A 13,178-nucleotide genomic window follows, 5' to 3' on the forward strand; every position below is an offset into this window, starting at 1 on the left:
GACAAACAGGGGAATAAATAAAAGCAAGAAAATGCTTCATGGATACATCATTGAGAAAATGTTGCCATTATAAACAGTGACAATTACAAGGACAGAGAGACACTGATAACTCCAAGATTCAAGATTCAAGATAGCTTTATTTGTCATCCAATATTGGACGAAAACCTATCCTATTATGAAGATGATCAGTGAAAAGGATCAACTTTGGAAAATGCCACAGGCTGGAAATAGTTTAAAACAGTCAACAACTTCAACTTTTAGCAATTATACACAGCAAATAGTATTAAAAATTAAACATTAAAAAAATGTGCTTACCTTTGAGCCACGCTCATTAAATATAATTTCTACATCTATGATTTTACCAAATTGCTGCAGAGAAAATAAAATATGAATTTATTAGTACACATGTCAGTTCAAAATTCTGCTCTGAGTTCTATTTTGTATATTGGCTTAAAGAGCTGACTCCTACTGGAATAGATGTCAATATCAGATTTCTTTAAGTAACTTAAAAGATAAAGGAGTAGCCATATGGCTTCTCTTATCTCCTCTTCCATTCAATAAGATCATCGCAAATCTGATCATTACCCTAAAGTTCGCTTATCTGCCTGATGCCCATAACTTTCAATTACCTATAGTCCAAAGCTCTAACTTGGCCTTGACTATATTTAATGACTCACTGTTCAGCCTTTTTGAAAGATTTATTCAGCAAACTTTCATGGCTATATGACCCCAAGGGGCAAACCTGATCCTGCATCTTCTTCACAGACAGAGACTTTTAAGTGAAATTACTGGAAAGTGACCGGTCGGTGCCAGGGCCTCTCAGGGTACCAGGTTTAGCTTATTATTTCTACCAGAAACTATCCACCACTGCACAGATCAGAAGCTAAACCCATTGTGGAGTGAGTTGTGAATCAAACAATTTTGTAACATGCCCTTAATTCAACTGATTTAATCAGGTACAGGTTTTAATTCCTGAAAATCAATCCGCAACGAATATCATCCTGATGCTTGCCACTTCAACTCCTCATCCCACTCCCACTCTGACCTATTGCTTTGCAGTCTCCTTTAGTGGCATTGTGAGTCCCATGCAAGCTTGAGGAACAATAGCTCATTTTCCATCTGCACACATTGCAATCTTCTGGACTCAATATCGATTCTACAACTTCAAGTACCTTTATTTCTCAAATCTATTTCTGTCACCCATAATACCAGCTTGTTTTTACTCCCTTCCCATTTTTCTCTGAGTGTGGATCACGTGCCCAGCCAAACCTGCTGGGCTTGTCCTTATGCTCTGCATTTTCCAACTCCCACATTTTTTTTGTCCAGGTTAGTTTCTCTCCCTCTAACTGCTCCCATTCACCCACTGACCAGATAACCTTGTTTACAGCTTATCCCCAGGGTCATCCTGGTTTTACCCAATCAGAGTCATCCCTCTCCCCCACTGCAGTTTAACAAGCTTCATGTGTCTCTTTTTTGGTTCTGACGAAGGATCTCTGACCTGAAACATTGACGGGTTCTCTTTGCACAGATGGGAATAGATCCGTTTAGTATTTCCGGCATTTTTTGTTTTCATTATGGATTTTAATTAATCTCCAAGGTGAAACATTACTGCCTTCCTCTATTTCTGCTGCAGCAGGGACAAATTTTCCCTCAGATACCAAGGCAGCACAGGATACCAATTTATTTGGAATTTTCTAGGGCCAAAATTAAAACTTTAATTCATCCCATATTATTGATATAATTTGATGTCTAATGGGGGTGATAGCTTTATTCATAAGACTTTTTTCTTGCAGATTTCCAGCATTTACAGTATTCAGCATTCGAGAGGAAGCAAAATGGTTGAACACAAGATATAGAAAACACGAGTTTCCATCAGGATAGCTGCCTCTGATAAGTGGTCACACTGGTGTAAAACAGACTGAAAAGGTCTGAAGAAGGGTCCCAACCCGAAACTTCACACATCCTTTTTCTCCAGAGATACTACATGACCCGCTGTATTGCTGCAGCACTTTGTGCCCACCTCTGAAAAGATTCCTACTGAAATGGAGCAACTAAAAACTGGACCAGATACAAATTCAAATGATTCCTTCCAAATGCAATTCAAACCACACACGATGCTAATGAGCCACTGATTTGCTCAGATTTTGATACATGGATTTTACTAAACTGGCAGAAAGACCACTCAAAAACTGACATGAAAATATGTTAACTGACAATGGACTCTTGAACCTCTGGTCCCAAAAGTATAATTTCAATGTTTATGTTCAACTTATTTGGTCTTTCCTCTCTCTAAAAAACATCCTTCAGCTTACAGAAAGCTGTTCTTCCAACTCCGTTACTGCTTGGACTCTGCACCTTTTCATCCCACCATTGACAACACAGTTTCGCGCTACCAAGATTCCACACTCTATGATCTCCTTCAACTATCTTTCCATTGCTCATTTTTGTTTCTAAGATTCTCTTTAAAAAAGCTCTTTCACTAAGCTTTGTTAACATCCCCACTACATCTTTCTTTGCCCTGGTTATCTATTTTTTCCTCCTTTTCTGATTATGACTGTTAGCATTTTGTGACATTTTCATGCATTGAAAGTGCACGATACATGCAAATTATTGTTTTACACTGTCTCCACTTTGATTCAGATTCTCAGTGACTTGCATTCTGGTTCATGGGGTTCATGCTGCTAAATGTGGTTCCATTATTCCAGCAACAAACTTTTCATGGGTCTATGAATCTGCTGCCAGGCTAAGTAGTTAGATTAATAGGGCAACTCACTGCCACTGGCAATCCAGAATATAAATTCAAACATAGTAAATTAAAACTTACTCGAATGCACTTCAACTGCTGGAGGGAAAGATCAATTTTTTAAGACCATCTTACATGCCTCACTGAATCCTTTGATATTAAAGTTCATTGTTTGAAAACTGAGCATCAAATACAATTTCAATCTTGATGATATTGCTCAGCAATTTTTCATGTTCATCTCAAAACAGAAATTTAAAATCTAGTGGGATCATTCTAGTGAATCTTCCTTTCTCTCTAAAATAGACAGTTACTTTGTGTGGTAAGCTGGATACAGTATTCTCACCATGGCCTGATCAATTACCAGTATTTTAGACTGGAGAAGCTGGGGTTGTTATCAGAGCAACAAAATTAAAAGGGAGTTTTTATGTTATAACAGTTATTTTGCACTGTTGAATTTCAATTGCACAGAATTGGAAAGATATCTTCCAAATTCATTTCCATTTTTTCCCCTCTTATTTAGCTGTCCCATGAAGACTGCATCCCAAGCTCTAGAGATGAAATTTAAGTTATAAGGAAATAGACTTTTTATATTATTTCAATTCCCATTTTTTAAATCTTTCACCAAAATTCTTGCACCAAGCATTGCTCATGAATTCCTTTTCTGAGGAAATATATTTTTGTATGAAGCGCTTTGAATAGAGTTCCAGTAAAAGCTCATCCTTACCCCAAACATTTGCCTGAGGTCGGGATCACGGAATCGAAAGGGAATGTTGGAAACGTGAAGCCGTTTAGGTATGGGTTTGCTCTCGCTGCTCTCTGTGCTTTGTGTTTGTTGTTGTCCATCTGTCTGTGCTGCTTCATCTGTCTGCTGAAAGAATAGGAAAAAAGGAATAGCAGACAATTATGCTGATGAATATTTCAATTAAAACATTTCTGTTAATGCAGCAAATAATTATGGCTGCACAATTAAATATTTCTTATTTCCAAATTAACAATATTTGAGGTTTCAAAACTATCTTGAGCCAGTCAGGAACTACAAATTGGTATCTGGTTTATAACAGAGCCATTGAACACAGGTCTGTAGGTACATTTGTTTCTTCAAAAAATTCAGCACGTACAAATTCCCCCCTTCCTTTATGTTCTAAGAATGCTGACTCTTAACGGTGACATGTTTTACTCTCGCTGAACGCTTACAATACGAGGAGGGGAGCAATCCTGGGATATTGCTGTATTCGAGGTATTTCCACTTACTATATGAAACGTCTTGATTTTTAAACACGGAACTTTACCGTTTTACCTGAAGGAACCTCATTTGAATTTCCGTATAATTCTGTGCAGCCCACTGGAAGGATTCCATGCCTATCCTTGCTCACCTTCAAAAGGTTGGACAACACCCTATATTAAGTGCCTGCAATCAAGTGAAAACTGAACCATATTAACTAACCATTATTCATATGAAGCTTAACAAGATATTGGTGCTGCTGACCAATTCTAAACACCTGACTATTTCTAGCAAAAATAACAGGGTAGCTATTTTTCCATCACCTTTTCCCTCGTCCCTACTGAACCCCGACATCTGAGATGTGGACCTATAGCTGAGGTCAGTAAAGACAAGAATAAAATAAATTTACTGAATGGTCTAGTATTCAGCATAGTTCGTTGCTGTCATGTCAAGCCGTACATTTAACATAGCAAGGTAAAGATCAGCCCACCATAAATGCATCGTCTGTAATGCCAATCTAAACTAATTCTGGTCCAAATCCCTGCCTGTTCATGTATCTACCTAAATGCCTCTGAAACATTGCTATTAAATCTGCTACCACCTCCACAGTAAGTTAGAGCTGTACTGCATATTTAAAAGAGTATTGTCATGTAAATCATCTTTAAATTTTCCCTTCCCTTCCCTCTCCTCTCACCTAAACTTATTCCCTCTGGTAACACTTCCACCCAAACTCTTGAATAACTACCCTATTCAAGCCTCTCATCATTTTATCAGTTTGCTCCTCAGCCTCTGACACCCAAGAATCCAAGTTTATTCAGCCACTCGGTAAAGCTAATACACTCCTATTCAACTAACATCCTGGTAAACCTCTTGTGCATCCTCTCCAAAGCTTCCACATCCTTCCTTTAATAGGGCAATTAGAACTGCAGACAATACTCCAAATGTTGCCTAACTAAAGTTTTATATAGTTGCACAAAGCTTTCCTACTTTACCGGTTTGGTCCGAACGACGAAGAATGCACATGCCTTCTTTACCACCCTATACATGTGCTGTCACTTCCCATGTTTCATCATATCAAGGTACCATAACCTGGTGAAATTTGCATTGGCCAAGGCTCCTTAAAGGCACACCATACACACTCACAAACAAAAAGTATTTAACAACATGAATACATTGGGTCAATACATGCATGCACACAACTCCATTTAAGAAGAAATTAAATTATTTCCAAAGCAGCAATCAAATTTTTAACCAACATAATTACTGGGATCAGCTCGAAATTGGCTGGGAGTTACCAAGGTTATCACTGAAAAGGTGATACCCAAATGTGCTTAGATTTAGTTTAGTTTGGAAGAGTGGTATGAAGTACACAGGATGTAAAGACATAATAATGATAGGTCTAGAGGATTAGCAACAGTGACATCACAGACAATGCAAAAGAGGAACCTGTCAATCCCACTGGTATTTCTTTCTCCAAATCCTTAGTTGCAATTTTATTTCCATTCTTGCTCAACTGAATGTCACCAAACAGATGAACTGTGTATGTAACTATAGAGCACCAGCAACCCCACAGGTGTGAAAGATTAACACACACTTTCCTGGGCTCAGCTGCTTTCTGATGACACATTTACGAGTGTCATTGTGCTGATAAGAAAAGCAAAGTTAATTCATAATCCTGCCACACAGTAGCATCCCTTTCAAACTCTAACCTCAAATAGTTAAAAAGTATTTGAATAACAAAGCTACATCACTTTTCTTCAGTACGTGGCACTTGTAGAATCAGTTTATTGTGGAAATTGATTTTGTTCCAAGTTTCCCCAAAAATATGAATACTGTATAACGGCAGATCTATCTCTAGAATACAACATATGGCCAGTGAAGGTTTCCAACTACATTTTAATAAAATCCTTCTACACTGCCGAGAATATTACCTACCAAATATCACCAGTTAGCAAATAAGCAGCTTTGAAACAAAAACAAATGCATGTTTAGAAATGTTTCACTGCTACAAAAATTCAGATATTTTTCTGGAATTATATTCCAATGGTGAACATAGATTATTTGGGAGACTACTGCTGGTAGAACTAACAATCTCCAATTTAAAAATGAATATTCTGTTGAGCCTAGGCAATAAAATGTTTAGAATATTGTGTTCAGTTCTGGGCACCATGTCATAGGAAAGATATTGTCAAGCTTGAAAGCGTTCAGAAAATATTTACAAGGATGTTGCCAGGACTAGAGGATGTGAGCTGTAGGGAGAGGTTGAGTAGGCTGGGTCTCTATTCCATGGAGCGCAGGAGGATGAGGGGAGATCTTATAGAGATATACAAAATCATGAGAGGAATAGATCGGGTAGATGCACAGAGTCTTTTGCCCAGAGTACAGGAATCGAGGACCAGAGGACATAGGTTCAGGGTGAAGGGGAAAAGATTTAATAGGAATCCGAGGGGTGCACACAAGCTGCCAGAGGAGATAGTTGAGGCTGGGACTATCCTATCCCATCCCAACAGTTAGACGGGTACATGGATAGGACAGGTTTGGAGGGATATGGACCAAGCGCAGGCAAGTGGGACTAGTGTAGCTGGGACATTGTTGGCAGTGTGGGCGAGTTGGGCCGAAGGGCCTGTTTCCACACTGCATGACTCTATGACTATGAAAAGCTGAAAATGCTCAGAACTATGAAACAGCAAGCGAATCAGAAAGGATGTTGATTGGGTAGAGTGTTTGGATATTGGAGAGTGTACAACTACAGTCCTCCAGGGTTGCTAAGGCAACTGTTTCCTACTTTATTTCATTACCAAATGCTGCATCTTAAGGAGAGAAAAACGAAGGAAAGGCAGTTTTGAAATAGGTTTTCTGTGCAGTCTCCTGTGAACAGCTGTCCAGAATCATCAGCACTAGAGTTTAGGGTGAAAGGACAGAACATGAACTGGTTTGACAGCTGTGCGAGCCATCAACAGTCAACAGTGGGGCTTCTCAGTACACTGTTAGTCAAAGACCCTTTCAAACAGGCACAGCAACTGTTTCAACATTTCCATCAACCTGGCTGATAAAAGCAGGGGAGGGAGTATGGTAGCAAAATGAGTGAGCTCCAGTAAAATTACATTTTAATTTTTTTAAATTATATTTTCATTTCAAGTTATCTGCAGATTGCTGCATATATGTGGCCACCTAGAAAATCATATGAGAATTCTAAATACACAATCTAATTAGTCAATACATTTACCCAGTTTAGTCAACAGGCCAATAAGTTTAAATGCTTTTGTAAAAGATACATTTTGAATGCTCATTTATGGACATATTTCATGGTGGATAATCAAATCTAGAACAAACCCACAATATTAAATATTTGTACCCGAGTGGAGTCTGGAAATCACAGTTAAAAATGGAAGGAGCAAAAAAAAAAAAAAAAACCTACAGATCATCTCACTAGTTAATGTTCTGGTCAGTAGTGTTTATCTACACTGAGGCCATCAATTACTGTACATGAGAGCTGTAATATTCCCTGTTAGAGAATTCACTGCATTGCAATAATTCGCGGGACTACTCTGTGAATTTATCTGTTGTTTTTCTAATATGTCGACAGCTAAAAAGCTCAAGGCAATAATACTTTGTGATAAATTTAGTTGTAATTCATGTCAGTTAATTATGAGTTATCATGGGCAGCAAGCTGGAACAGCAATTAATATGACTGCCGGCCAGCTCCCGGAACACGGGTTCGATTCTGACCTTGGGTGCTATCTGTGCAGTTTCTCTGTGCCTCATGGGTTTTCCCTGGGTGCTTCCATTTTCTCCCAAATCCTAAAGATTTACCAGAAGGTCAATTGGCTTTTATAAATTAACCCATGTGGGTTGATATTAAAATAAACGAATCAAAGGGCTGTTGATTGTTATGTATGCAACAGAGTTCATTGCAAGGGGACTGGGAAAAGAGGGGGAATGAAATTACATTTTGTTTCCTTTCCCTTGTGTGTTTGGCGAAGGGACTTCCAGATCACCACTTTACTATTTCTTAGTGCTTCCGAACATGAATAAATGGCACAGAAAGTGAAAAAAGTTATATACAAATACATTTTCAATGTTTAAATTATTCGAGTGTAAGCAGATGTAAAGAATTAGATACTGTAGTGGAGTACCTCATTTGGGTGCAAACTACTTTCATTTAATTATGAGAGCTTGATCCCACCAAGTATAAACTGTACCCTGGCTTTTTGTAATATAATCTTTCCAATTTTTATAACAGGGATTTCAGTTTAAAAATAACGGACCTTTGAACTAATGGCTGGGTTCCCCATGACTGCAAATGCCTAGTAGGAAATGGCAGCAAATATCAGCAGATTTACATCGGTTATCTTATAACCAGTAAATCTTTCATTAGCAGGGGTTTTTCTGCCACCAACAGAAAAGTTATACAGGTTCCTTTGGCAGGAACAAAATTTATTTTTTATTTTTAGTTAGCTATACATAAGGGAATTCATACAAAAAGAATGCACTTTTATCAAAACTGGTCTTCCCATTAATAGTACATTTGCTTTAAATTCTTCTTCATGAACTCCAAACATACAAATTCTGGGCTATTGTCTCCATATATGATAAAGGGTTAGCTGGAATTAGGCAATTATGAGGTTATTTTTTATAAATTATATACATATATGTCATGGCTGTCCATTTGTAAAACAAGCATACCATATATTTGATTCTTGCTGTGGCTATAATATAACTTTCTGTTGATATTAAAATAACGATATATAAAATTGAACTTTTTTTGCAATTTATCACCGTGTAGGATGAAGACTAAAGCCTAGATTTTAACTTACTGTGGCGGTTCCAGATACAGGCTGCACATTGGCAATTGTGCCACTCTGTTCCCCAAGGGTCTGACTGGATGCGTAGATACTCAGACTAAGATCTGGGACTGGCGTCTGACCTGTGTAGTCCTGAGTGTGTGGAACAGTGTATTCTGTTGGAATTCCATTCTGTGGAGGAGGAGGAGGAGGGGGGGGAGGGAATGGAACTGTAGCATACGGCTGTACCATAGCGTCTGGAGTGGCTGCTGGCTCCTGGCTACCCTGAAGAAAGATGAATGAAAAATGACATTTGAGGAACGTTTCTTATGACATACTTGGACAGGGCATAAATGTGAAGCATTCAATGACCTGACTGATATGAACACATTCAAGACATTAACAACAATTCTGCAAGATTTGTTCCCTCTAGATATCTGCAGCATTATGTCTGCTCATTTATAAGACCTGAATTTTTTTTATAGAAAAAATTGAAATATTAGAAATAATGACTTGTTCCCTGTAAAGCCAAAGGCAAAAACTGCAAATTCTGACCATCTACATTGCTACTGGAAAATATCAGAAATACTGAATCTAAGAAGGGAATTGACAGGATTACGCCAAGAGGACATTAGTAATTAAGCCTTAGAAACCTTAACCTGGTTTCTTAATGACTTTTCTAAATGCTGGCAAACATTGCATCCTGAGTATTTTCTATTGATTCAGAACGTAATCCAAAGATTTAGATTAGCAATATTATAGAGCACCTTTTATGGGACTAAAAACTGACTTTGAAAATCAATCCATTTTCAAGTCTCTGGTTTTGAAAAGGAGAAGGGGAAATAGCAAAAGTATCATTCAACTGTCTGGCATGCATTTCAGATTGACAGATACATGAATGCTGCTTTTAATAATGACCCTTTGATTATACTCCACTTGCACACATTAGAGGTGTACAAAGCAATGTAGGTAATTGAAGTTCACCAGCCTCATTGCTCATTAATGTCTTTCAAATGCCAGTATCATATCAGACTGAATGACCAATACCTATGGAATAATTGCATACAACATACACGAGTACAATATTTTGCATGGAAAATGTGCAACAAAGCAGTGGTTTTTGAATCCCTGCGTTGGATCCCTGCAAATATTAGTCCATTTCCCGATGACTAACAGCTGAAAAAATACGCAAACATTTCCAGAAGTTTCCTATATCTGACATATGGCAATGGTGAAAATATTATAGCTATAATAATACAATTCATCATCTATCATGTGACATTATATATCTATAAGCCAGAACAATTTAACAGCAACGTTTTTTCCCCCATAATATTGGATAGTTCTTCCAACATGGGAATGCAACTGAATATTCTCTAAAGGAAAAAGTCTGCTCACATTTGGCAGACCTCAGTGGGTAAACAGTGTTCATCCATAATACAGCTTGAAATAATTGAATGGTTAGAAAAGCAAGGAATAATCAGCTTAGATGGAAAAAGAAGCCGGCATATATAATTTAACTGAAGTTATTGATGAAATAAAAGAAAATAGAGGATATGAATGCTATAAATAAAATTATGAAATATTTGTTCAATGTAGAGAAAACTAAAGTATAACAATTTGGGATAAATAACAGCGAAATTATGTACACTCAAAAAAGCAACGAGGTGATCCAAAAACAGAAATTCCCGAATTTTTTAAAGTGGGAATACACTTATGCAACAATTTTAAAAAAGGGACTTATGGGGTTTTACACATAGACATGGATGCAAATTATTATCTAGGCCTCAGCTACTGTCCTTGAGGCAGAACTTGCAAAAATATTATAGAAGAGGTGCAATAAAAATGAACTAAAACGAAAGACCGTGTAACTTTAAATTCATCATAATTTGTTATCTATATTATGACTAATAGGCTCTGGTCTGCCGTAACCTTATGAACAGGTGTTGTACATTGGCAGTCTTTGAGTCTCTGGATACTACTCAGACAAAAATTATGATTGCAGCTAAGATGTCTCACTTCTCTAATTTTAAAATGCAACCATCAGGATTTGATGACATTTGCACATATAGTTTTACACACCCTATTTTTACCCACAACTACATTATTCTACGTTTTTCTCTTATTGAACTTCTTCCTCCCTGCTAGTATTCTCCATTACACAACGATTATTCAATAAGCTCATCTTTCAATTAGATTTCCTTTTCATTCCCAATTACCTCTAAGTTTCATCCTTCCCTTTTACCTGGTATTTATTAACCACTTTACTATTTGCCTTTGTAACTGCTCATCTTTGAGACATTTCTTAGAATTTTAGTTTTTGGTTTTTGCACTTTAAAAAAAGGCATTTAACCTTAGTGTTCATAACTTAGATTTTTCATTCTTCTTGTCACAAACAAGCCGTGGCCAACAAGGGAAGATGAAAATAGTATTCAAACAAAAGGATGTTGGCAAAAAGGACACAAGAAAATAGGAGCAGGAGTAGGCCACTTTGTCGATTAATTATGGCCCACCATCCTAAATGATCAGTGTTGACCTATGCAGTCCTCAATTCCTTTTCTGTGCCAGTTCCCCATAATTTTGATTTTATCTATTTCTACCTTAAATATCTAATGACTAGCTCTCCTCCACCCTTGGGGCAAAGAATTGCAGAGAAGAAATTTCTATGCACCGCAGTTTAAGATTACTGACTCCTTAGGTTGTAGTTTGCTCATGACTCTCCCAGTAATGTAAATATCTCAACATATACCTTGCCAAAGCCCCCTAGGACCTTAAACATTTGAATAAAATCACCCCTCATTCTTCTAAACCAAGGATTACAAGCCTGACAGTCTAGCCAGTCTTGATTGACAATGGTCTCATCCCAGGAATTAATCTGGTGAATTTATTTTGGACTACCTCCAATCCTGCTCTATTACTATTTTTTTATGTAATGAGATTAAAATTGAATGCAGTATTTAAGGTATACCCTCACCATTGCCTCTACAAATGTAACGAAACCTCCTTATTCTTAAACTTCAACCTCTCTGCAGAAAAGCCCAACACGCTGTTTGTCTGCCTAACTAGTTATTGGACCAGGCTGCTAACTTTTTAATGCATGCACTAGAATATCTACATCATTTAATGAATGAAAAATTTAAGAATTCAAAGACTAACAAAAAAATCAAGAAACATAAAAAGTCTCATTGTTAGATTTTTTTTAACATAGATCTCCTACAGATTGAATTGGAAAAGAAAATACTGCAAAGTAAGGAAATTGAAGAGAAATTAAATAAATATTTTGTCTTTGCTTTCACAGAAGGCGGAATCTCTTATAAATAGCGGCCAACTCGACTGGAGTCAATGGGAAGCTGAGAGAAATTATCAATATAGGCAGTCACCAGATTACAACATGGTTCATTTCCTGATTAGTACGGGTGGAGGGGTTATGGGGAGAAGGCGGGAGAAGGGGGTTGTGGGGAGAGATAGATCAGCCATGATTGAATGATGGAGTAGACTTGATGGGCCGAATGGCTTAATTCTGCTCCTATCACTTATGAACTGTTCTTAATTTAAGATATTTTAAAGACGGAACTGAACAAAAACAATTCAAAAAGAAAGGATCATAGAGACAGCAGGTACAGGGGAATGAGCAGGTGCCTCATTGACTCGGTAAGGGAAACTCCTCAACACTCTCAGCTCTGGTTGGCTCTACCCACCCCCCAATTGTTGTAGCTCGGGTGAATGGGTGGTGGGAAGAGAAGGCATGCGGAAATGCCTCGTTCCAACCCAGCCGAAAATGCCCAGAGCCCTGCAGCAACGGACACATCCATCCTGCCAGTCTGCCAAACAATGTATGTTTAGAGCGTGGTCCATTCACGTTTGTAACTCAGGGAAGATCTGTAGTAAAACTAGCAGGACTGTAAGCCAATAAATCCCTAGGAGCTGACGACGCACATCTGAAGATGGATACCATGGAGATAATGGATGCAGTGGATCCAAAATCCCATTTATTCTGAACGATCCCCACAGATTGCAAAGTGGTATATCTAACCCTCACTACTTAAAGAGGGAGCAAGTCGTCTGTAGCTGGGAAAACAGTAGGAATTATTATGTAGTGCATTCATGGCATACAAGAAAACATTAATAGGATAGGGAGTAGTTAACTAGGTTTCACAGAATCACATTGGACAAATCTTTGAGCTTTTTAAACAGTGCACATTGTATATTTGGACTTTTAGAAGGTCATTGTTAAATGGCTATAGATTTTAGTGTCCAAAATTCAAGCACATGGGATTCTGAATAATAAACTAGTATGGATTGAGGAATGTTTAGCTAGTAAAAACAAGGAATATACACCATTGTTGGATTAAGCAGCTACCAATTTAACCAAGTTCACAAAGTTGTAAATCATTTTGTGGCTGGATGGGTTACAAATAGAGACATTGCA

At 37.7% G+C, this 13,178-nt stretch overlaps 1 protein-coding gene across 7 annotated transcripts in view; it reads right to left on the reverse strand.

Moving 5' to 3' along the window:
- LOC144611422 (RNA binding protein fox-1 homolog 2-like) overlaps nucleotides 1-13,178 on the reverse strand; it is a 200,853-nt gene that overhangs the window by 50,454 nt on the left and 137,221 nt on the right. For 4 of the 7 annotated variants that reach the window (XM_078430494.1, XM_078430492.1, XM_078430496.1 and 1 more), the window contains 3 exons: nucleotides 8,783-9,034; nucleotides 3,468-3,611; nucleotides 316-369 (listed from right to left, as the gene is read on the reverse strand). In XM_078430494.1, coding sequence (XP_078286620.1) covers nucleotides 316-369; nucleotides 3,468-3,611; nucleotides 8,783-9,034 — 450 coding nt within the window. The remainder of the gene's footprint in view (nucleotides 1-315; nucleotides 370-3,467; nucleotides 3,612-8,782; nucleotides 9,035-13,178) is intronic. The other 3 variants (XM_078430493.1, XM_078430498.1, XM_078430497.1) reach the window with 3 other exon arrangements.

This window comes from Rhinoraja longicauda, chromosome 40 (assembly GCF_053455715.1).
Source record: "Rhinoraja longicauda isolate Sanriku21f chromosome 40, sRhiLon1.1, whole genome shotgun sequence".
Lineage (NCBI taxonomy): Eukaryota > Metazoa > Chordata > Chondrichthyes > Rajiformes > Arhynchobatidae > Rhinoraja > Rhinoraja longicauda.